The 26,228-nt window shown below is 39.6% G+C and overlaps 1 protein-coding gene across 2 annotated transcripts in view; it reads left to right on the top strand.

Moving 5' to 3' along the window:
* Nucleotides 1-22,170, top strand: part of actl6a (actin like 6A) — a 32,380-nt gene extending 10,210 nt beyond the window's left edge. For both annotated transcript variants that reach the window (XM_088349656.1, XM_088349655.1), the window contains exons 3-14: nucleotides 2,428-2,602; nucleotides 9,832-9,932; nucleotides 10,016-10,113; nucleotides 10,247-10,341; nucleotides 14,199-14,305; nucleotides 15,930-16,019; nucleotides 16,101-16,162; nucleotides 17,655-17,769; nucleotides 17,843-17,923; nucleotides 17,995-18,090; nucleotides 21,810-21,896; nucleotides 21,963-22,170. In XM_088349656.1, the coding sequence (XP_088205782.1) occupies nucleotides 2,428-2,602; nucleotides 9,832-9,932; nucleotides 10,016-10,113; nucleotides 10,247-10,341; nucleotides 14,199-14,305; nucleotides 15,930-16,019; nucleotides 16,101-16,162; nucleotides 17,655-17,769; nucleotides 17,843-17,923; nucleotides 17,995-18,090; nucleotides 21,810-21,896; nucleotides 21,963-22,043 (1,188 nt within the window). In that variant the 3' untranslated portion in view covers nucleotides 22,044-22,170. The remainder of the gene's footprint in view (nucleotides 1-2,427; nucleotides 2,603-9,831; nucleotides 9,933-10,015; nucleotides 10,114-10,246; nucleotides 10,342-14,198; nucleotides 14,306-15,929; nucleotides 16,020-16,100; nucleotides 16,163-17,654; nucleotides 17,770-17,842; nucleotides 17,924-17,994; nucleotides 18,091-21,809; nucleotides 21,897-21,962) is intronic.
* Nucleotides 22,171-26,228: the final 4,058 nt, after the last annotated feature.

Below are 26,228 nucleotides of genomic sequence, written 5' to 3'. Positions count from 1 at the left end.
AAATGAAGTTGCTTGGACGTTCACTGCAGAACGAAAAAATACATGCAAATATAATTAAGTAGAATAATACATTTTCTTATTCAAATTATTAATTCATTTTCTGCATTAAATTATTGTTGGTAATATACCGATTAAAGGGATAACCTCAAACCTGTTTTTTTTTTTCATTTTCTCCTTATATACTTCCTTTTTTTCTTAACTTCTTTATACAACATGATAATTCGTAATATAATGCATTAAAGCAAGTGAGCCGTTTGAGAACCGCCTCTCTTTGATGAGTTGAGTCGAAAAAGCCGGTTCCCTAAAAAGAGACGGACTTTCACTACAAAACTCGAACTAGTTTGACTTGATTGATTTGCCTTTTTTCGTGATAGTCTGTGTTTACTGGATGGTACCCATGATTGACAAATTTGCCTTTTTCTTGTACGTCGTACACGTCTTAAAATGCATAATAAACGTACTTTGTACGGCAAAATCGTACAGGTTGCCAGGTATGCATAATTAACCTTCCCTCGACAACCACCACAACAATGACGTAATCTTGAAGCAACGACATCTCGTTTGCCGAGATCGGCGTGCAGACAAAAACTCGAACCGCGAGACCAAAACAACAATAGCGGATCTGCCTGACGAAAAGTTTGGAGTGCGGTAAATCTTTGTTAAAAAAAAGTAATCCGGTAATAATGACAATTTTGTGTCAAAAAAGTTGCGTCCCAGCGACGCACGTTGATTTGACACTATGCATCCCCAGCAAAAATGATGCGTCTAGGACGCAGGGACGTGGGCAGACGAGAACACTGTACTTTATATAAAAGTGTTGATGAGATATAAGTAATCCATGATAACTTTCTTTCTTACCAATATGAGAACCGATAAAATATTGCATCTGTAAACAGATAACGACAACCGCAAACTTTTTTTTCCAGGCTGATGCAATTATTAAAAAAATACATGCAAAACACATTAATTTAATGTGTGTCTTTATTTTTTCACGCTAACATTGTACAGCTTCGGTAAACATCTGTCTATCTGTCAATTGATTAATGCTTACTTTTTAAATGATAACTATTTATATCAAAATGTGTGGCATGGCAGGTGAGTGGTTAGCACGTCCGTTTTACATTTCTGGGGTCATTGGTTCAAATGCAGCTAACAGCCTTTCTGGGTGAAGTTTGCATTTTCTTCCCGTGCTTGCGCGGGTTTCCTCTGGGCACTCCGGTTTCCTCCCACATTCCAAAAACATGCATTTCAGGTTAATTGGCTGGTCCAAATTGTCCCTAGGTGTGAATGAGCGACTGGACGGCAACCAGTTCAGGGTGCCCACTTCCCGAGGACATTTATGATGGGCTCCAGCACCCCCGCGATCCTACTGAGGATAAGCGGTGCAGATAATAGATGGACAGATAATATCAAAATATATTAACATACAGATATTGCAGAAAGCGTATGTGATTATGCACGTGTTCAAGATGTGAAAATAAGTCACTTTGAAACTATGGCTGCAACTAATGACTATTTTAATAGTCGACTCGTCACTGACTAGAAACTATTAATCAAATAATGGGAGAATTATACATATTTTTTTATATTCACAATAGCGTTTAATTGATTTAGTTGCAAATTACAATAAACAAGAAAAAACCAGTCCAATAGAAAAATACGTCTTTTATCAACCATACTGCAGATTCATACAAAAAATCAAATAAAACCAATTGGGCACAATACTCGGTCAGTAGATACCTAAATCCATTTATAAACTATTGTCCATTTTTTTAGGGACAGGCAAATAAATAATACATTAAAATCAAGTAAACATCTTTTTATTCCTGTAAACCAAGAACAGGCTCATTAGAAACAAATATGTACATTTCGTGAATTGCATTCAGTGGATAACTGCAATGTCTGGAACAAAGGTACTGAACAATTCTCAACAGTTTGAAATAAAACGGTTTTAACAACTGTGGTTTGGTTTTCGCACTGTATGCATTTAATATCAAATACGTTTTTCAGGCACAGTCTGGTATAACACTCAAGCTCTGTTTTATAGCAAAATATACACGTATAAAATGTATAATCCATGTCAACCAAACCGTATTGGTTTAAATCCTACCAAGGCAAGTCAGACTCTGTTTCACTTCACTGTCTGCTGTGCTCTTTAAATGTTAGTGCGTCACTGAGGTACTGCCATGATACGCAAGATCTACTTTGCAAACTTTGCAAGTTGTTTTTTTATTTGCCGTATCTAGGCTAAAATGCTCCCAAACTTTAGAATTTTTGGTATGTTTACTTGATGTTGACATTGCCATTTCTGTACATTTTTCTTATTCCTTTAAATTACAGGCACTATTTAAATTTCGGAATTGGTTAAATGAAATCTAGTCAACTGAAAAAATAAAACGCTTTGTTTTCTTCTTTTCCTCCTCGAAGGCCGACTTCCCCACAGTGATCGGCGTGACCCTGGACCGCGACGAGAGCAACGCCCCCATGGAGACGGACAGCGACAAAGGCAAGCAGAGTGGTACTACCTACTACATCGACACCAACCAGCTGAGGGTCCCCAGGGAGAGCATGGAGGTCATGTCTCCACTAAAGAACGGCATGAGTAAGTATTTGTGTCACCACTGGACTAGACTACCATGGAATATAGCCGCCACTAAAAACCCCAAATAGGTCACAAATTTGAATGTGCACTTTTTAACCAAGTGCGCCTTTAATACAGCAAATAACAGTGAATAAGAATGGAATTGCACACAGTATTTATACGTGTTACTACACGAGGGTTTTGAGTTTACTACAATATTTGTGCAATGATTTATCAATTGAAAAAAACATTGCTGACCAATATCGCAAAACATTGTATACAATGGGAATTGATTTGTGGCGGCGAGTAGGCCGAGACCTGACCTAACTAGTAATACAGATGACATACAAAAAGGCATTCGACTTTTATCTCATTATCACACCATTTTTACTCACGGTGCGAGAAATAAATGTTAGAGAACAGAAACTTTGTCCTAAAAGATAATGTAACAATGTCTGTGTAATATTCAGATACACCTGAATTGTTTCCCTCGTCGAGCTTTCTTTTTTTTTTGCATTTATATTTTTCAGAAGCACTTTCCTTCTTTATCCATTCTCACTTGTTTTTCTGACGCCATCAGTCAAAATAGTGTGATAATGAGATATAATCTAATGCTTTTTCATATGTAATCTTTAAAATGAATAAATATGGTAGCTCCTACTGCAATTTTAATTCTTTGCGCCTTATCCAGTCCAGTGTAGTTATGTATGAAAAATATATGACAAAAGACTACTTTTTGGGGGTACGCCTTATAGTGCAGTACATCTTTGTTCGCGAGACCAAATTTTCATTTATGGCAAATATCTAAAATTTTAGCCCAGTTTCTCCTTAAACTGAGGACTTTAAATTAAAAAAGAAAAACGTTATCCTCAATAAATGTATTTAGAGTTCAGTAGGCCCCCGGGATTTGATATGAATTCATTCTAAGAGTGGGTTCGCAAAGTAAAATTACTGTATAGCAGGAAATGGAAACTTGTGCTAATAACTTAATAAATTCCCAAACCCTGGTTCCACAAATTAAAACAATAAAATAAAAGAAACTATAGAGTAAATCTTATGTATAATAAACGTGCATCTGATTATATAACTTGATAAATAATTTTACATAAAATTTGAAGGGAAAAGGATTCACTTTTGGTGTGACATGACTTGATTTTGTACAGTTGCGTAGCGGGTAGAGGCAGAGGGGGAGGACGAAGCAAATCGAAATTAGCAATTTGGTTGCCTTGTTCTTATTTGATTGATTGTTTGAAAGAAAAAAAGGTTTGACAGGAAAAAGCTGCAGCTTATTTGGTCTGATCCCTTTGACAGTTTAAACACTTCACAATAATACAATAAATATTTCTCAATAATACATTCATTAATTTCTTGAGAATCAGAAACGTTTTTTCCAGAATTATTATGTTTTCACAGCGAATAAATACAGTATTGACTCGCAAAGTCCCGCGATTCCAGGGTGAAGAGAGAGAGAATAGCATTGTGAGAGTGAGTTCAGTCAACAGCATATTAGCATTTTCATGATGGCATGACACAAACCAAGAGCAGACCAGCATTTGATATGATGTTGACCAATCGTAGGCAGGCATCTTAGGGATAAAACATCTTCATATCCATGAACACCGCAATGTTTGGATTTTTACGTCTTTGGACATGCAAAGTAATTTTTTGTTGGTGTCGTATAGTGGAGAAAATGTTGTAAAGAGAGCACCCAAAACATTTCATTCCACACGGTAAGTGAAAACATAAGGCGTGATGCTGAATCCCAGACTCCACTCAAGCTCTATTTACTTTGACTTGTACGATTTGCCTCATATTAATTGTTAGTTTTAAATTGGTTTTCTTTTCCTCAAACTGCACCAGTACTTCCAAATATATGTAAAAACATATGTCGATTAAGACTCATGAAGACAAAACCATTTCAAGGCCGTTGCGACACCAATCTTAATTGCAGTAAAGCGGAAGCCGTCCTTAGAGAGCTGGCCTGGAACAACGGCGTACGCAGCTCAAATTACGGTCCAAAAAAACTCACCGTTGCTCTATTTCTCATGATAAAAGTGACCCAGATGCAATGTGTAAAGATGACAGAAGGGTGGTTTTTGTTCCCGTGACACACAAATACATTTAGGGCATGCTATCTTACTTGGAGGGGAATTGTACGATTTTCTTAAATTTTCACCAGGTTTGCACACACTGCAGGAGGTATCTTGGCCCACTCCTCCACGCAGATCTTCTCTAGATCATTCAGGTTTCTGGGCTGAGTTTGAGCTGCCTCCAAAGAATCTCGACTGGGTTCATGTCTGGAGACTGGCTGGGCCATGCTAAAACCTTGATATGCTTCTTACGGAGCCACTCCTTGGTTTTCCTGGCTGTGTGCTTCGGCTCGTTGTCGTGTTGGAAAACCCAGCCACGACCCATCTTCAATGCTCTGACTGGGGAAAGGAGGTTGTTCCCCAAAATCTCACAACACACGGCCCCAGTCATCCTCTCTTTAATGCAGTGCACTCGTGCTGTCCCATGTGCAGAAAAAAAAACCCAAAGCACGATGCTTCCACCCTCATGCTTCACCGTAGAGCTGGTGTTCTTCGGATTGTACTCTTCAATCTTCTTCCTCCAAACACTCTCAGTGGAATTATGACAAAAAGGTTCTATGTTGGTCTCATCTGACCTTAAAGCTTTCTCCCATGACTCTTCTGTATCATCCAAATGGTCATGTGCAAATTTAAGAAGGGCCTTGACATGTGCTGGTTTAAGCAGGGAAACCTTTCGTGCTATGCATGATTTCAAACCATGACGTCTTAGTGTATTACCTATGGCAACCTTGGAAACAGGGGTCTGAGCTGTTTTTAGATCATTGACCAACTCCTGTCGTGTAGTTCTGGGCTGATTCCTTACCTTTCCTAGAATCATTGAGACCCCCATGAGGTGATATCTTGCATGATTGAGATTGACCATCATGTTTAGCTTCTTCCATTTTCTAATGACTTCTCCAACAGTGGACCTTTTTTAACAAAGCTGCTTGGCAATTGCTCCTTAGCCCCTTCCAGCCTTGTGGAGGTGTACAATTTTGTCTCTGGTGTCTTTGGACAGCTCTTTGGTCCTCGCCATGTTACAAGTCAAAGTCTTACTCATTGTATGGGCTGGACAGGTGTCTTTATGCAGCTAACAACCTCAAACAGGTGCATCTGATTTAGGATGATACTGTGGGACCTCGGTTATCGCGGTTAATGGGGACCAAAACCACCCGCGAAAAGTGAAAATCCGCAAAGTAGCGACGCCCCTTCAAAAATGCTAAATATATATATATATATATATATTATTAATTATTTTCTTTTATTTTTATTTTTTAGACCCGGTTAATGGGGACAAAAAAATCTCCCGCGAAAATTGAAAATCTGCAAAGTAGCGACGCCCCTTCAAAAAAAAAAAACCTTTGCAGTACACCCCCCCTTGTATACAGTACAATACAGTACACCATATTGAATACGGTTAGAGAGATTCTTGTTAAACAATCAAACCATAAAACAAAATTTAACTTACCTCTTACAATAAGTTATTTTAACCTCTGATTAGGTTTGCATCCAGGCTGATTTTTTTCGCCCTACAATCGTGGATCCAAATAACCAGTGCATTTTCCATTCGCACCGTGGTCTTATTCTGGGTGTTTACAACCCTTTTAGCATCTTTCGTGAAAGATATTGCAGCAGTTTTGCGGATGTTCTTCTCTTCCTTCTTTATGTAGCTAACAGTGGATTCGTTAAGGCCATATTGTCGGGCTACGCTAGCGTAGCTATTTCCTGCTTTTAATTTGTCCAATAAACTCACTTTTTCGGTAATTGTTAGCACAAGCTGCACCAAGGGATGAACAGCGTTTAGGAGCCATCAGAAGGACTTCACAAAACTTTAAAAATCACCGCGAGACAAAGGCTACAGTAATGGCGAGAAGCGTACTGTATTGTGCTGTACAGTATACGTACGAGATAAGCGTGGCCTACTGTAGCGAATGGGCCAATGGGAGTCGAGTATTCAGCGAATGCTGGCCAATGAGTTTGTGTTTATGGCCGTAACGCTTAGCATACGTGCATCTCTTTGTGTTTTAAAATTTTGTAAAATGATGCAATTACTAATTCTAATTGAATATTGTGTTTTCAAATTTTGTAAAATATCGTAATTTCTAATTTTAATGTAATATTTTTCATTATTATTAATTTTCTATTTTTTTAATTGATATTATTATTATTATTATTATTATTATTTTTAACTATTATTATTTTTTAGGCCCGCAAAGCTCTGAACCCGCTAACGTCGAACCGCGAAGTAGCGAGGTCCCACTGTACATGGGGTGCAGGTGGACTTCTAATGGGCGGACTAACAGGTCTTTCAGGGTCAGAATTGCATGCACAGGTGTTCAGATACCTATTTGCAGCTGTATCACACAAATAAATTGTACAAAAAAAATCATGCAATGTGATTTTCTGGATTTTCTTTTTTCATCTTTCTCACAGTGAACATGCACCTACAATGAAAATTTCCAACCCCTCCAATATTTTTAGGTGGGAGAAATGGCAAATTAGCACGGTGCTCAAATACTTATCATTTATAATATAATTATATTATTATATAATTTTCTTAACTGTACAAGTTCATACACATTCCATGAGTGGGGTCGATAATTATTGTGGGGAAAAAATGTCATACACGTTTTATTCGGAATACCTGGAATAAGACAATGTTACAACTTTTTAAAAAATATATATTTTAAAGGATAACAACCTATGGGGTCAATTTTGATCTCACTTATCCATCCAAGGGTTAATTCTAGGGACATGCTTTGACCTGCGAGCAGTCAGACTGTTGAGAAGAAAAGAGGTGTCTGTATGAGGTCACCAGTCACAGTTTTTTTTGAAGTCTCCAAATGGCCACTTTTAGAAACGCCTCGACATATTAATAGAAAAATGTGCAAAATTCTAATGTTTATTTTCTCAGATTGTGATCAAATATGACCTTGGACTTGGTAAGGCTTTATGCATTTGTCTTAGCGGTTTTCCAGCTGCCCATGCTACACTCATCTTGCATGTGATTGCAAAAAACAACAAAAAAAAACGGGCGAGACTAAAAGCCTACTATTTTTGTGAGTTTAAACTTCGATTACTTATGTTAGTAGCACTTGCAGATGTTACCTTTCAAAAAAGACCAAAACCGTCCACATTCCCTAAATAGTTTAAGAACAGCATTCAATTTACTTAGAGCACGTCTTCGATTGAGATTTCAGGTGAATTTTACAAGATTATTAAAAGGTGATGCATAAGTAAACAGCGCCCTCTTCTGGGGTGCTTTGTTAGGATTTGCTGTCTTCAAATCCTTTTAAAAAAAAAAACCCGCAGTGTTATGCAATTACACAATTTCACTACGTCACATCGCGATTTTGGTTAATGTTCAGCCCCAATTTTGTCATAAATGAATATTTCATTTTGTTGATACATTGTTTTATTTTACAAATGAAATTTTTTTTTCGGGTCAGTTACAATAGCTAAAAATTGTGGCAAGATTTTGAATTGATTTCTCAAACTTTTAATTATCAGAAATACCTAGAGTTCTCCATTCAGGCCCAGGTACCATGGAATGTTCTGCCCCCTAAGATTCGATCTGTAACCTCGGTGGAACTGTTTAAATCTAGGCTTAAAACACAGTTATAATTTATATCTTATGAATGACCAATATTTCAAGTTGACAATATCTGTGTATTGCTTGTTTTTGCAACATCCGTTGCAGCCTGGAAAGGGGATTACCTCATGTGCGGTCCCTCCTCAAGTTTATTCATTTTCCTCATGCTCATGAGTTCTTCCTTGCTCTCATGTAGGTTTTAGATCAGGGGAAAATGGTCTGTAGTTTGCAATAACCTGTGGTCTGTGCAGCCCTTTGAGTCTTCTTGTGATTAAGGGCTATACAAATAAACATGACTTAACTAGAGTAATAAATCATATTAATTAAACTATCATCTGTCTGCAATATTAGACAATGTTGCTCATTATTTGTAGCAAAATTATCTGCTCAGCAGGTATGATGGTTAAATCATTTTGCTAACTAATTTTAAGTGCAATCAAGTGTTCCAAAGGGAAATAATAACATTTATTCTCATGATATCCACTTAAGTTGGATAAATTGCCATTATTGACAATTTAGTTGTAAAAAAATAAAATAAAATGTAATACAGACGCTGCCTGACCTACGAACAAATTAGGTTCCGGATGACTGTTCGTAAGTTGAATTTGTAGGTTGCTTCGGTGCTATGTTTTGCATGTTTAAGGTTTGTATAAGTAACATGTATTGTTTTGTACTAAAAAAATAAACATTTAATAAAACATTATGCTCTATAAAGTTAAATAAAGTGAGGTTTTACTTACTTTTGGGGCTTGCGCTTCCCAGGGGTCCTTCTGCGTGGTAAATAGTGGCCAAAATAAAGCGTTCCAACCATTTTCTCAAACGTAACAAGCTTTCTTATTCCACTCATGTTTCAAAAGAAACGGCTCACCTCTTCCTTACACTTTACACCAACCATATTGAATGGATGCACGAGATATTAAACAAAAAAACGTCAAAGTTCATAGCGCGCTAGTACACGTTATCATGACTAGACATGACCCAGGAAGTAGAAGACTGATTTCTTCTTAGGTGTGGAAGCTGGGTGACCGCTCACAGCACCACGCGGCAGAAAGAAGCAAAAGGTGCACACCATACAAAATCTAATTTACAGCAATGTCTCAATGTTTTTCGACATCCCGAAAAAAATTATCGTCTCTGCGGCAGTGGATCAGGAGGTAGAGCACTCGTCTTGGGATCAAGAGATCGCAGTTCGAATCCCGGCTCCTCCGTGTTGCATGTCAGAGTGTCCTCGGGTAAGACACTGAACCCCTAATGCCCCCAATAAGCAGGTTGGCGCCTTACATGGCTGCACGGCCGCTATTGGGAAATGTGAAGCACACTGTAAAGCGCTTTGGGAAGTCTTGACTTGAAAAGCGCTATATAAATGCAGATCATTTCATTTCATATCTGCCGGAATTCGTTAGTTGAATGTACGTAGGTCGGGGAGCGTCTGTAATACTTTTGAATGAACTAATGTTAATTTGATAAATGTAAATAATTTTTTACATGTATCATGTACGGGTGGTGTGCCTTAAAAAAATGGACCCAAGCTCCACAAAAAGGTTGAGAAACAATTACTAAAATGAATATTTTTGATGCCTCCGTCACAGTTGAAGACTGGGACAGTTTCCAGGCCATTATGGATCACACCTACAGGATGCACTTCAAATCCGAACCGAGCCTTCATCCAGTACTCATGTCTGAAGCATCAGTCAGTTACTTTCCCTCCCAGTTGCAATGATGAGTATTTTTTTTTTTACTTTTCAAGCCAAACGCTGTGTTTTGTGTCCACAGTGGAATACCCGTGCCAAACGAGAGAAACTGACAGAGCTGATGTTCGAGCACTACAACATTCCCGCTTTCTTTCTTTGCAAATCGGCTGTTCTCTCTGCGTATCCTTGTTGTCCTTGACCAACTTTTTCTCTACATTTTTCAAACAAAATATGCAGCACTGTGTGTGAAGGTTGCATGCTATCCCAGAGCTTGTTTCTGTTGAATTGTTTATCTTAAAAAACATCCTTGAAGCTTCGCCAACGGGAGGTCTACAGGCTTGGTCCTGGACAGCGGGGCCACACACACCACGGCCATACCGGTGCACGATGGTTACGTCCTGCAACAAGGTAAGTGGAAGCAATCTCACGTTTTTTAGATTACTGCATTGACCGTAAATTCCAGACTACAGGGTGTATCTAGTTAAAAGCCGGATGTGCAAATTTTAGGAAAAAACTCAACCTTATTCATAAATAAGCCACAGTTGAGGCTTAAACTGCAATAAAATTGAACATATTCACTTCCTTTTATTAAGTTTTTAAAATAAATCAGTCGGAAACGGTCTAATACAGAAAAGTAACACATTGTTTTGCGATTAACACACTCGTTTGTGGACTGTGTCCGCAGCTGTCAACCTTAATAAACTAGCGCAGCAGTTGAATTTTAATTCAATTGTCATTAAGATATACTCAGTAGTGGAACAAAAACATTCTCAGAACAGAATTCGATGTACTTTTCTGACGGAAGCCCGTACAGCCACAACAGCCTGCACACATGCTGAGCCATGCGATTACATACCTGCCAAGTACTACGGTTTTGCCGTCATGAGTACAGTTTTCTTTAACCCACTACGGTGATACGGTGCCATCACAGAAACCACAGTTTTCCCCTTAAAATTTAAAAAATAAAATGAAATCGTAAAAACATCCCACCGCAAGATGGAGACAGAGTACCATTTCAAACAACTGCTATATCAGCCCTGCCAGTCGTCTGGCTGCATATCCGGGCAAGTCTATCGACCAAAGTGCATGGCAGCCTGATGACTAGGAAAATGATGATGACATCATCTGGATACAAGCGCCACAGTGTGACCCATTCGAAAGAACAGTTGAAAAAATCAGAACAATGCTCAATGGAGAACAATTAATGATTAGGCTGTAGCTTGTATAACATGGAGAACATTTGGATATCATTAATTTTGCTAAAGTGAATCAACCCACGCATGTTTATGGCTTTTCAGTCCCTTATCTGCTTTTCATCAAATAAAAATCTTTTGGCCTCGCATGTTCAATTGACACTGGTGTGCCTCCACTTTGTGAAGTGACTGATTCAATGGAGCAGTGACAGAGGGAGGCTTTGCGAGTCAATACTGTACAGGGAGTGCAGAATTATTAGGCAAATGAGTATTTTGACCACATCATCCTCTTTATGCATGTTGTCTTACTCCAAGCTGTATAGGCTCGAAAGCCTACTACCAATTAAGCATATCAGGTGATGTGCATCTCTGTAATGAGAAGGGGTGTGGTCTAATGACATCAACACCCTATATCAGGTGTGCATAATTATTAGGCAACTTCCTTTCCTTTGGCAAAATGGGTCAGAAGAGGGACTTGACAGGCTCTGAAAAGTCAAAAATAGTGAGATATCTTGCAGAGGGATACAGCACTCTTAAAATTGCCAAGCTTCTGAAGCGTGATCATCGAACAATCAAGCGTTACATTCAAAATAGTCAACAGGGTCGCAAGAAGCATGTAGAAAAACCAAGGCGCAAAATAACTGCCCGTGAACTTAGAAAAGTCAAGCGTACAGCTGCCAAGATGCCACTTGCCACCAGTTTTGCCATATTTCAGAGCTGCAACATCACTGGAGTGCCCAAAAGCACAAGGTGTGCATTACTCAGAGACATGGCCAAAGTAAGAAAGGCTGAAAAACGACCACCACTGAACAAGACACACAAGCTGAAACGTCAAGACTGGGCCAAGAAAAATCTCAAGACGGATTTTTCTAAGGTTTTATGGACTGATGAAATGAGAGTGAGTCTTGATGGGCCAGATGGATGGGCCCGTGGCTGGATCGGTAAAGGGCAGAGAGCTCCAGTCCGCCTCATTAGCCAGCAAGGTGGAGGTGGGGTACTGGTATGGGCTGGTATCATCAAAGATGAGCTTGTGGGGCCTTTTCGGGTTGAGGATGGACTCAAGCTCAACTCCCAGTCCTACTGCCAGTTTCTGGAAGACACCTTCTTCAAGCAGTGGTACAGGAAGAAGTCCGCATCCTTCAAGAAAAACATGATTTTTATGCAGGACAACGCTCCATCACACGCATCCAAGTACTCCACAGCGTGGCTGGCAAGAAAGGGTCTAAAAGAAGAAAAACTAATGACATGGCCTCCTTGTTCACCTGATCTGAACCCCATAGAGAACCTGTGGTCCCTCATCAAATGTGAGATTTACAAGGAGGGAAAACAGTACACCTCTCTGAACAGTGTCTGGGAGGCTGTGGTTGCTGCTGCACGCAATGTTGATCGTGAACAGATCAAAGCACTGACAGAATCCATGGATGGCAGGCTTTTGAGTGTCCTTGCAAAGAAAGGTGGCTATATTGGTCACTGATTTGTTTTTGTTTTGTTTTTGAATGTCAGAAATGTATATTTGTGAATGTTGAGCTGTTATATTGGTTTCCCTGATGAAAATAAATAATTGAAATGGGTATACATTTGTTTTTTGTTAAGTTGCCTAATAATTATGCACAGTAATAGTCACCTGCACACACAGATATCCTCCTAAAATAGCTAAAACTAAAAAAGCCCCACTCCAACTACCAAAATATTCAGCTTTGATATTAATGAGACTTTTGGGTTCATTAAGAACATGGTTGTTGTTCAATAATAAAATTAATCCTCAAAAATACAACTTGCCTAATAATTCTGCACTCCCTGTATTTATTCGCTGTGAAAACATAATGTGCCAGTGAAATTGTTTGCATGACATATTGAGATTTAGTCTTTTGTTTATTGCTTAAATATGTGCTGAAATCAGTTAAGTGAAATGGGGAATCTCTAAGACGAACAGCAAACATACCCCCAGCCGGGTAGTTCTGGACCTGACCGAAGCTGAACCCTAGCGACTATGCTTTTTCCCTTTCAAAAGTTGGCAGGTATGCGATTAATCTTAAGTTATCTCATCTCTTGTGCACATGACAAAGTGATAGAGGAGTCCAAGTGTTGCTACTACTACATTAAAAAAATCATACATGAATGCTTGTAATCTTTCTAACAAGTGGTGCACGATGATTAAATTTTTTAGTGTGGCAGGAGGTGAGCAATTATAGGGTGTATTTTTCCTCTTGGGCTGAGAACTGTGACGTCATATTAAGCTGTGAGGTGTCAAATCACCGTAAGCACGATGATTATCGTGTACTTAGTAACTAGTCTCGGCATGAATGACAATTAGAATAGAATTAGACTTTACTTTTATTGGCATTCTTTGTAACCATGCACACAGAACAAAATGTCGATACATCTGACCCGCACAGTTAAACTGTAGCGAGCCGATGCAGCCGCAGCCAAACAGGGCGCCGCCATTTTAGACTCAACTGCTGTGTTGGGAGTCATTAGGTGACCGAACCCCCCAATTCCAACACTTAATGCCAAGCGCCAAGCAGGGAGGCAATGAGTACCAATGTTGTAAGTCTTAGGTATGACTCGGCCGAGGGTTGAACCAGCGATCTCCCAGTCTCGGAGCGGGCGCCCTACCATCTAGGCTACCGAGCTGAAAGAATGATTTTTAAAAAAAATGTATGTAGTAGTAGCAACACTTGGTCTTCTATTGCTTTGTCATGTGTGCAAGGGAAGGGAGAGCTTATGTTCAGTTGCATGGCCGCCGATATCCTCATGACCATCTGCCTTGTAAGAAAAAAAAAAAAAAAAAGTCATTCGCATCGCATTGTATCATAATCCACAGTTTTTAAAATGGAGGGAAAAAAGTAGCGGTTTGTGATCCAGAATTTACGGTATTACATTTACCTCACAGTTTCACCTGCAAAAGGAAATGATGCAAGCACTCACGAAGACCAAACTCGAATGTTTATTTTTTGCTCATTCCTAGGGAAGGTAGTAGAATGTAATCCAAGCATCCAATTATTCATTTTACGGAGCAGGTAACATATTGCAGCAGATATTGCTTGATTTTTGTTTTTGTTTTTCCAACAGGCATTGTGAAGTCACCACTGGCCGGAGACTTCATGAGCATGCAGTGTCGAGAACTTTTCCAAGAGTTAAATGTTGAAATAATTCCGCCGTATATGATTTCATCCAAGGTGGGTGCATATTCCTTATGTGTTTAAGATTTTCATTTTTTTTTTCTACTCTCCTGACTGCCTAAAATCTCAAAGCGACAATACTGGTGGTGTAAAAATACAAGTAAAATACTATTAATTCAAATAATAAGCAAAAACACGTGTACTATCTCATGGACATGACTTGTAGGTTTAGAAATTTGTAATAACATTACAAAACCTGAAACGCTTTTTTAAGAAGCTGCTACGTTTTTTCGCTATCTTACTACTTAGAATCTCGAATGAAGATTTTTCAAAGCTCGCTTGTCCCAGTTTTACCTTCCACATCTGTTTTCCGCCCGTCTTTTGTTGGCTTGCTGCTATTGTTTTTGTTAGCAGCTCGTGCTTCATCCTCTTGTATCAGTCTTAATCCACAGCTGCGCCTGCAAGTGAACCACGTTAATTTCCATGATTTAGGCAACTTGTTCTTTCCTTCCGTTGTTTCCATCTCTGGTCACTCATCGTTGCCACTTGGTTGCAGGCTATCGCTTGCCATCCGCTCTTGTTATTGTTAGTTGCTACTGCTTCATCCTTTTGGAGGGTTCCCGCAGATCCGTGAAGTCTTAAAATGCAATCAATTCATTATTCTAAAAATAAAGCCTTACCAGGCATAAAATGGTCTTAAATCCAATTTTCACAGGTTGTATAAATGTGAACACATTAATAAGATTTTTATTTGATTGAACTAATAAAATTAGGTAAAAATGTCATCTTTCATGCATCATAATAAAATGCTTTGTGAAGGATGTAGCAGAAGAATTAGTAGTTATCTGCCAGTTTTTACTGATCCATGATATTCTGTACACACCCTTTTTATTTGTTTGTTTTTAGAGAGTGCTGTTTTTCAGATGAAAAGTCTTTAACCGGACCAAAATGTGACATAGAAAAAAAATCCAAATAAACATTTGTTTAAAATTGCCTCTAATCCACATGTTTTTTGTTTCAATTATGGTTTTTTGTCAACTTGGTCTTACATTTGATTTCTAAAGGCTGTTAAAAAAAGTCTCAAGTCTTGAATGTAACTTTCCTTAAGCTGTAAGAACCTTGTTTTGTGTCACTCCCCTTTTACATCTGCTGATGCAAATGAACAACGCTGAGTTCTGTGATTCGGGCACCATCCATCTTTCTTCTACTATTTCCTTCTCTGGCCACTCATCTTTGCCACTTGGTACCAGGGTTTTGCTTGTGCTAGTTGCTTTTGTTAACTGCTCTTGCTTGGTCCTTTAGTGTCTGTCACCTCCCACAGTTGAATGTTACTGACTTTCAAGATTCAGGGTCCAGAAACTTTGCTGGCCTTCTGGCAGCTTCTCCTGCTCTTCTGCTAAAGATAGCCTTTTACAGCAGCTTTGACCAACTCCAGCTATTGGCTCTTTTCAGCCGATACGGCTTGATCCAGCTCTGTCCTTTTTTTTTTGTAGTTGACTTGAAATAATTCTTGCTGGAGCAAGAAAATATGGAAGTAGGTTTTAGAAATTTGGTATCCTTCGGGCTTCCATAGTGTGTCTTCTTCCAATGCACACACTTGAGCTCCATTTAAGACCTCTCATGGTGAACATTTACACATTGCCACTTTATTACGGTTTTGTTTTATTCTGTGTCCTATCAGGACGCAGTGCGAGAAGGATCACCAGCCAACTGGAAGAAAAAGGACAAACTGCTTCAAGTAACCCGCTCCTGGCATAACTACATGTGCAATGTCAGTGATAACAGAAATCCTTGGCATCAAATAACTGTCTTACAACATATATTTATACAAAATGTCTCTTTGTGATTGCAGTGTGTCATCCAGGACTTCCAGGCATCCGTGCTGCAGGTGTCCGACTCACCATATGATGAACAGTAAGAAAGATGTGGTGTCAGTGTTGAAAAAAAAAGATTTGAGTTTTGACTGTTACTGCTTTGTTGTTTCTTCCCATTCAAAATATAAAACCCAATAATATTCATTTATAAAGCCAATTTTCACCTTAATCACAAATTCCATATTATTTTACAGCTTAACCTGTTATTAATGTTACTGAGTAAAAGCAATAATAAAGAAAAATAATGGAAAAAAGATTACATAGTAAAATAGGTGCAAACATGACAATAAAAAGATTTATGAATAAAAGACAAATTAATGAAATAATATAATTAATAATTAACATCAAGATTATGAGTAAAACAAATAAATAGAACAAAACTTAAAATAGAATATTGGGTGAAACGGTTAAATAGATTAAATACTAATATATATATATACACACACACACACACAAACCGTAAAATTCCGACTATAGCGCACACTTGATTATAAGCCGCATCCTGTACATTATTCAAGGAAAAAAAAAAGCATTTATACATACATAAGACGCATGTGCCCACATTGACACATAAGATATTTAAAAAGAAAGACAGTACACAGAAAGAGTTTTAAGGTACCTCAACCCCTTAATGTTCCACATTCAGCGGAAGCTGGCGGACACTGGACTTTTGATAAACAAATACGTGTCTGTACGATGTCGCCAGTCACCGAAATATGTCATGCCACACATCATCAGAAAGCTTAAACTCTTGGGATTCAACATATGAATTAATTTCAAAATATACTCATCGGAGAAAAATCCCGAACAGCCTGAAACAAGATGAACAAGAAAACTACAAAGCTATTACATCCCCTGCCATCTTCTATGTATTTAAATGTCCACGAAAAAAGCTTCGTTACATCAAGGACTATACGTAGAATACAACCGTGTAAAATATTTATTCCAATACACACAATAATGCAGACAAATAGATACCCTCCTTAAACATTTCAGCTTCATTGGACTTTGATTCTTGTAATCCTGTTCGTTTCGCCACATTATTTTTGTTTAAATAAACAGACTTGTAAAATGATTTCCAACATGGCAGTTACACTTCCTCTTTTGATCCACACCTTTCCAATGACGATAGTCTTTTCATGATAGTTTTTTTCATGCACAAAGCGTGAAGTTATAACAAACTTGCGTCTTTCTCGACACATATTCTCGTGTCTTAACTGTTCCTGGCGGCCGTTTGAAAAAAAGCATAAATTAGCCGCATCATTGCATAAGCCGCAGAGTTGAAAGCTTGGGAAAAAAATGTTCAGCTTTTAGTCCGGAATTGTGTGTGTGTGTGTGTGTGTACACGCACGTATATATATATATGTATATATATATATATATGTATGTATTCACATATACATAACAAGCATTAGCGCTTACTTGAGGAATATTAATTTGAAAACAGGAGCTTATAGTTAATATTCAAGCCAAATACACATTGTGATGAGTTACAACTCTGAATAAAGGTAAAACATTTTGGGTTAATTTAGGGTTGCAGCTCAGATGCCAACAGTACATTACGAGTTGCCTAATGGTTACAACTGTGACTTTGGAGCGGAGAGGTTAAAAATACCAGAAGGGCTTTTCGACCCTTCAAATGCCAAAGTAGGTGTTGCATCATTTCACAGTCTGGTCAAGATTTTGTGGTGTAGACGGGACTCAATGTTTCTTCTGTCAGGGGTTGTCCGGAAACACAATGTTGGGAGTCGGCCACGTGGTGACGACCAGCGTCGGGATGTGCGACATCGACATTCGGCCAGTAACTATCAACAGACATTCACCATTTATCTGAAATTTGTATACGGGTCTCAGTTGTTGATTTTTTTTCAGGGTCTGTATGGCAGCGTCGTGGTAACGGGAGGAAACACCCTGATCCAAGGCTTCACTGACCGACTCAACAGAGAATTGTCCCAGAAAACGCCACCGGTTTGTTATTTAATAATAATCTTTTGAAAATTAATTTTTTTGAAAATAATTACGGATTAACAGAAATAACAATTTGAGATCAAAAAGAAAAATCCGATTCGCTTGGCCGTAAACCAAAAATATAAAATCCAGAAAAATACATTACTTATTTTGCACTGATGGGCGCCACCAGGCTGTACTTGCCCAATACACACCACAGGAAATGGTGCCCCTACGGCTCTTGTGGTTAAGAAATCAGACCAAGCAACCATTGCTAAAAGGATTCACTCCAAAACAAACAATAATCAAACTGTGAAAATGTATACCATTTGACATGATTTTTTTGTTGCTATGTAATTGCACTTCTTTTCATTCACTATTGTTACAATGCACTATTCTTTCTCATTTGCGAATAGAGTGCCAGGTCTAATCTTGTTGCATACAATATTTCACAACGTTGATATCAATGACAATAAAGATAATTTTATTCAATATAAAGAGATAAATTATCTCATCTCATCTCATTAACCGTACCGCTTATCCTCAGTAGGGTCGCGGGGGGCTGGAGCCCATCCCAGCAATCATCGGGCAGTGGGCAGGGGACACCCTGAACTGGTTGCCAGCCAATCGCAGGGCACACAGGGACAGACAACTCATTCGCTCATTCACACCTAGGGACAATTTGGACCGGCCAATTCACCTGAAATGCATGTCTTTGGAATGTGGGAGGAAACCGGAGTGCCCGGAGGAAACCCACGCAAGCACGGGGAGAACATACAAACTCCGCACAGAAAGTCTGGAGCTGGATTTGAACCCACGACAGGTTCCCATGACATGAACTGTGCCGCACAAGCGCTAACCACTGCGCTGCCGTGCTGCCCGAGATAAATTATTGATAGGCTTATTACTAGAGGCTAATTTCAAGTGTTTCATTAAATTCCAGCCAATCGACTTCAGGAATGAACGGACTGAATGTCTCAAAGTACGTGCAAATCAAAACTGCTTAACTGTAGCTGGCTAGCTCTTTGGTCTTGGCATGAAAATATAAGCACGTGTCCGGCTAGCGGCTAAGAAAAACTTGGGGCGAATGAACTGAATCAAAGTACAAATGAAAATTGCCGAGCTGAAGATTTATCTCTGTAGTGTTAGTAAACACATGCGAAAGCAGCTAACAAAACCGTGGAAGCAAAGGGTTACTGAGTAAAAACAATAAGAAAAATAAATTTAAAAATAGCCGTTCTGAACGGCTTCGAGAAAATTCTGGTCCACCATTCGGCGTCTTAGAGGGGGAAGCGGTGTGCCATCGACACTGTGTATAGTGGAGATGGGGCGCTGCTAACCTCGACCCGGGACGTTGTGAATCGGTGGGCAGAGTACTTCCTAGACCTCCGTAATCCCACCTCCTCTGGAGAAGCAGAGCCGGAGGATTCTGAGTTGGGCTCTCATATCTCTGGGGTTGAAGTCACTGTGGTGGTCAAAAAGCTCCTCTGTGGCCGGGCCCCAGGGGTCGATGAGATCAGCCCGGAGTTTTTAAAGGCTCTGGATGTTGTGGGCGTGTCATGGTTGACATGCCTTTGCAACATCGTGTGGACATTGGGGACAGTGCCTCTGGACTGGCAGACTGGGGTGGTGTTTCCCCTCTTTAAGAGGGGGGACCGGTGAGTGTGTTCCAACTACAGGGAATCACACTTCTCAGCCTCCCTGGTAAGGTCTATTCAGGGGCACTGGAGAAAAGGGTCCGCCAGGGGGTCGAATCTCAGATTCAGGAGGAACAGTGTTGTTTTCGTCCCAGCCGTGCAACACTGGACCAGCTCTATACCCTCTGCAGGGTCCTTGAGGGTGCATGGGAGTTTGCCTATCCGGTCTACATGTGTTTAGTGGACTTAGAGAAGGCATTCGACAGTGTTCCTCGGGAGGCCCGGTGGGGGGTGCTTCGGGAGTATGCCTCGGGATCCCGTTGGATGAGCTGGAGGAGTTGGCTGGGGATAGGGATGTTTGGGCTTCCCTTTTAAGGCTGCTGCCCCATGACCCTACCCTGGATAAGCGGAAGCCGATGGATGGATAAAATTTAAAAATAATTTAAATAGTAAAATAGGTACAAAAATGAACAAAAAGACAAATGTATGAAATAATTAATACAAGTACCGTAAATTCCGGACTATAAACCGCTACTTTTTTCCCAAATGTTCAGCCCTGCAGCTTATTTAGTGAAGCGGTTAATTTATGGAATTTTTCTAACGGTCACCAGCGGCGCAGGGATTTAAAAGGTAAGATTAAGACCAGTTGTATATTGGCGCCAAGAAGGACTGCAATCTCTAAGCTTTAGCACATGTTTTTCCTTAGTCAAAGTACGTTCCGATAACCCTTGATGGCAATTATTTTAAGAAGGAAGTTTAAGACCTCTTGCTGTCGTTTTCACATTTACAGGGTGCCTTTTTTTCACAGGTATGCTTGATACTTTGCGAGCGTGATCCTACTAGCGTGTTGGTACCTTTCAAAGGCACGGTTTGGGATGAAAGTTATATTATTATTATTAAAGCTTTGAAAACTCGGTGTACCGTCTTTCTTCGTAAATATGTGTAACCATGTATAATATGTATTTGCAACTGTATATTTTTGTAATGTATTTATTTTAGAGATTTATTCTGTTATGTGTTCTACGGACGAATCAGAAATAAGGGGCGGAGAAAACGCAGCCAGATGGGAAATGTGTTAAAGCTGAGTTACCGGTAGATCTGTCTGTTATCGCAGCGGACAATAGTGGATATATATTTTTCCCACGCTTAACTTTGGAAATATACATTTTGTTTCCTTGGATTACTTTTAACGGGACCCCGACTTTAGAAGTCTGCATCATACCTTAATTACGGGTATCATTTGGGCCTATGATGTCAACTGTGGTTCTGAATTTGTTTACTATTTATGAAGTTACATTTGTTCAGACCGAGGACAATCGACTTTGGCCTGGACGGATATATTGACACTAACAAAGATGTTATATAATGAAATTGTGAATATGTTTGATTGCTAATAAGATTTTCGAGAAGGTTTGTTCAAACCTCACTTTGTGTTTGCTGTTAAAAACGTAATATTGGAATATAATATTGTCAATGTGCTTAATTGCTGTTGAGATTGTCATGATTGTTTTCTGTTTTTAGTGTCAATAAATTTGTTCAAACCAAAAAAAAAAACATGTTTGGAACCTACATTGTGGCCTGGGTTAACCTTCTGACCCTGTCACAAGATTTACTGCGGGCGACCGCGTCTTATACATGGGTGTGGCTTGTGTAAGAGCAAAACAAATAACTCAAAAAGTGGAGGGTGCGGCTTATAGTCAGGTGCGCTCTACAATCCGTAATTTACGGTAATCATATCAATAAAACAATGAGTAGAACAAATAAATATAATAAAACTTAATAATAAACTATTGAGTAAAACAATTTGATAAATAAAATACTTAAAAAATATTTCAAGCAATGTCCTGGTGGTAAAGTTTGCAGAGCTCCTGTTTCAACCTTTTTTTTTTTAAATCCTTTTTGTTTGCGGGATTAAATCAAGCACTTAGTGCACAAGTTAAAGCCAGCTTCACATGGCTTGTCTCACCTTAGAAGTGACGTTATTACAACATAGATTTTGAAGGCTTTTTTTCAATTAAATTTTTTTCTCCCAGCCCAAGCCGAAAAGGTAATTTTCTGCATAAAGTAAAAGTGCATCCCTAAAAATCATTTTATGACTTTCAGAGCATGCGACTGAAGCTCATTGCCAACAACACAACAGTGGAGCGCAGATTCAGCGCCTGGATCGGAGGCTCCATCTTAGCGTCGCTCGTAAGAAAACACCAAGCACTTTTGATATTTTTTGAGTCAATACAGATTATTGTCTCTGGCTTTCAGGGAACCTTCCAGCAAATGTGGATATCAAAACAAGAGTATGAGGAGGGAGGCAAGCAGTGCGTGGACAGGAAGTGTCCTTGATTTTCAGAAAAACACCTCCATTTTTTTTTTTTTTTAATCAATGTATCCAAAATTATATGGATGTGATGTCTTGACATTTGACATTGTTTCTAAAATTTGTTAAAGATTAAATTTTTTAGCCATAAAATTCTGCCTTGATGATTAATGGAAGTGAGAAAATACGACGTTTAAAAAGGTAGGAAGTTTAAATTCTTATTTTTAACACAAATTTGAATACAGCAATACCCAGTGTTCATTTTACCTCTGAAAAGTGATGGGTCCGGGGACTCGCATGCTCAAAAATCTATAGGTCCCAACAGAGATCTATGGGTCCCCAAAATTTAGTGTTATTGAGGTTGAAATTGTAAATCGGCGACAAATATATAATCTATAATTCATTCAGTTTTAATCATCACAGTTTATTGGTAATACAAATCAGTTATCACTTCAAGATTTTTCAGTTCACAATATTTTACATTATACAAAATAATATTGCTGATATTCTTGTTTATTTTCTTTTGTCGAATCGTTCGCTTCAACACGTGTTTTCCTTGTCTCCGCGATCTTCCGAAGAATTTCTCCGCCGTTTTTTTTCGTGCCAGAATTATTGCCATTGTTTTAACTTTCTGCATTATGTTTCGACTTATTACTGACACTGAAGAAATTACTAATTTTGTGTTGATTTTCACCTAATACTGTTTTTTCAGAGGCATACTCATACCTGTCAACCTCCAGGGCTCCATGCCCTTCAAACTGTCGTATTTTCCCGTACAAAATACAAAAATATCTTGCACTATATATGTTTTTCAAATGTGTTTATTTATGTAGTTTAATATAATAATAATAATAATGCATTTTATTTAAAAGCGCCTTTCAGGCCACCCAAGGACACTGTACAGACAATAAAAAAGTACAATTTAAAAAAAGTTGTAAGCAAAGTAATAAATAAAAACAAGACATAAAATCATAAGAACATAGGAAATGGAGAGGCTATGTGTTGTAGGCAGTGTGTTTTTAGACGGGACTTAAAAGTGGAGAGAGGTGTGCAGTTTGAGGTCCGGAGGTAGATTGTTCCAAAGCTTTGGAGCAGCGCGACTGAAGGCTCTGGCTCCTATGGTGCTCAGGAGGGCAGGGGGCACTGACAATCGGAGGGAGGACGAGGATCTAAGGGAGGGAATGGCGGAGTCTGGTAATATTGCGGAGGTGGAAATAAGCAGTGCGGGTGATGGTGTTGATATGTGAGTGGAAGGTAAGCATGCTGTCCAGGATGACACCCAGACTCTTGACCTGGGGGGAGCGGGACACTAAGGAGCTGTCGATGTTGGGAGAGAAATTGTTTACTTTGGTTAAAGTGGATTTGGGGCCAAGAAGGAGGAATTCTGTTTAATTGGCATTTAATTTAAGAAAGTTTGTTGTGAACCATGTTATGAGTTTGGAAAGGCAAGAGGTGAGGGAGGGAGGTGGGAGTATGGAGTTTGGTTTGCAGGAGAGGTAGAGTTGGGTGTCATCAGCAAAGCAGTGAAAGTGGATATTAAATTTGCGGAGTATATGACCAAGAGGCAAGAGGTAGATGATGAAGAGAAGAGGACCTAAGACAGATCCCTGGGGTACACCTGTGGTGACTAGGGAGGGCTTTGAGGTGAAGGATTTCAGCTGGACAAACTGAGTGCGGCCAGTGAGGTAGGAATGGAACCAACTGTGGGGAGTATGGGTGAGACCAATGGAGGAGAGTCTATTGAGGAGAATAGGGTGAGAGATTGTGTCAAAGGCGGCGCTCAAGTCTAGGAGGATGAGGATGGAGACTAAACCGGAGTCCGATGCTATGAGGAGATCATTTACAATACGGATTAGGGCAGTCTCTGTGCTGTGGTGGGGGCGGAAACCAGACTGAAAGGGTTCATAGAGAGAGTGGAGGGACAGGTGGGAGTGGAGTTGAGCAGCAACAGTTTTTTCAAGGATTTGAGATAAATGGAAGGTTGGAGATGGGAAGGAGGTTGTCAAAGTTGTTTGGGTCAGCACCATGTTTTTTCAGTGTAGGGGTAACAGCAGCGGTTTTGAAAAGTGATGGGACAATACCAGAAGAGAGTGAGGAGTGGATAATGGCAGATATGAGAGGAAGCAGGGAAGGGGGGCAGGATTTAACAAGGGATGAAGGGAGGGGATCGAGCTGGCAAGTGGTGGGCTTGGATTTGAGTATGAGGTTGAATAATTCAGCAGTCGTGGGTGGAGCAAAACTGGAGAAGAAGTGACAAGGAGAAGGAAATTCAGATGGGGAGGGAGCAGACAGGTTTTGATGAAGTTGGTGATGAATCTTAAGGATTTTGTGATTGAAGTACTCCATTATGGAGTTGCAGCTTGTTGTGGAGTACAGGTGGAGGGGGAGAGAATTTGGTGGCTGTAGGATTTTGTTCATGACCGAGAAGAGAGTTCTTGAATTTCCCTCGTTGGAAAGGATGAGGCCGGAGTAGTAGCTGGATTTGGTTTGTGCAATTTGGTCCTTGTATTTAGCAGTATGGGTAATGTACATGTCCTTATGGATGGTGAGGCCGGTTTTCTTATGAGTCGCTCGAGTTGGCGGTTCTTTGATTTCATTGACCTAAGAGCGGGTGTAAACCAGGGGGCAGATGTGGAGAATGAGGCAGTCCTGGTCTTCAGGGGGGCAAGAGAATTTAGAATATTTGTGAGGCAGGCATTGTAGTGAGCGGTGAGGTCATCCGGGCTTGAGAGAGCGTCTGGGGGCGGGGAACGGTCAATAATGGAGCAGAGGGTGTCAATGTTGATATTTTTGGTATTACGAAAAGAAATGAGACGGGAGGTTTTGACAGTAGAGAGACAGAGTACAGTGTTAAAAGTGAGGAGGACATGATCGGATTCAGGAAAAACATCAGCAGTAGGCTTGGAGGTGGAGAGGCCAGAGCAGCAGACAAAGTCCAATGTGTGGCCTTTAATGTGTGTGGGGAAGTCAATAAGGCTGTGTATGTTATATTGTACATGTGTTTCCTTATATCATATATATTGTTAATGAACATTTTGTTGTGAGACACTGAGTTGCTCGACATGAATGAGGTTTATCATAGAAAAAAAGTTCAAAAATGGAGTTGCTTGGACGTTCACTGCAGAAGGAAAAAATACATGCAAATATAAGTAGAATAATACATTTTCTTATTCAAATTATTAATTCATTTTCTGCATTAAATTATTGTTGGTAATGTACTGATTAAAGGGATAACCTCGAACCTGTTTTTTTTTTCATTTTCTCCTTATATACTTCCTTTTTTTTCTTAACTTCTTTATAAGACATAATAATTCGTAATACAGTGGAACCTTGCTAGTTCGCTGTTCCACTTTTGTGGGTTCAGAGCTTCGTGGGTCTAAAAAAAATACCTTACCTTCTCAATAAAAGCATTTATTGACTTGAGCAAGCGCGAGCTTATGTCAACTGAGGACACGGTGTGGACACTCTTATTGTGAAGGGGAGGGGGAGGCACTGACAATGCTCAGTCATGGTGAGTTACCGCTTTAATAAGCATTTTTGAAGGGGCGCCGCTACTTAACGGATTTTCAGTTTTCGCGGGTGGTTTCGGTCCCCATTAACCGCGATAACCGAGGGATTACTGTATAATTCATCAAAGTAAGCCGTTTGAGAACCAGCTCTTTGAGTTGTGCCGAAAAAGCTAAAAAGAGACGGACTTTCACTAGACAACTTGAACTAGTTTGACTCATTTGCCGTTTGTGATAGTCTGTGTTTACCGGATGGTACCCATGATTGACAAATTTGCATTTTTCTTGTACGTCGTACACGTCTTAAAATGCATAAAAAACGTACAGGTTGACAGGTATGCATATTTTACCTTCTTCGCCGACAACCACCACAACAATGACGTAATCTCGAAGCAACGAGATCTCGTTTGCCGAGATTGGCGTGCAGACGAAAACTCGAACCGCGAGACCAAAACAACAATGGCGGATCTGCCTGACGAAAAGTTTGGAGTGAGTTGTATCTTTGTTTAAAAAAAAGTAATCGGGTAATGATGACAATTTTGTGTCAAAAGTTGCAGCCCGGGGACGCACGTTGATTTGACACTATGCGTCCCCAGCAAAAATGATGCGTCTAGGACGCAGGCAAATGAGAACACTGAATACCCCACGTTAAGGCGTCCCTAGCTTACGATTTGGAAAACAGTGGGTTTTTTTTGGCCCCTCCTT

The sequence above is a fragment of the Urocampus carinirostris genome, chromosome 12, assembly GCF_059441175.1.
Source record: "Urocampus carinirostris isolate Australia breed hairy pipefish chromosome 12, RoL_Ucar_1.0, whole genome shotgun sequence".
Classification (NCBI taxonomy): domain Eukaryota; kingdom Metazoa; phylum Chordata; class Actinopteri; order Syngnathiformes; family Syngnathidae; genus Urocampus; species Urocampus carinirostris.
Note: the sequence above shows the minus strand (reverse complement) of the source record. Positions and strands in the feature narration are given on the sequence as shown.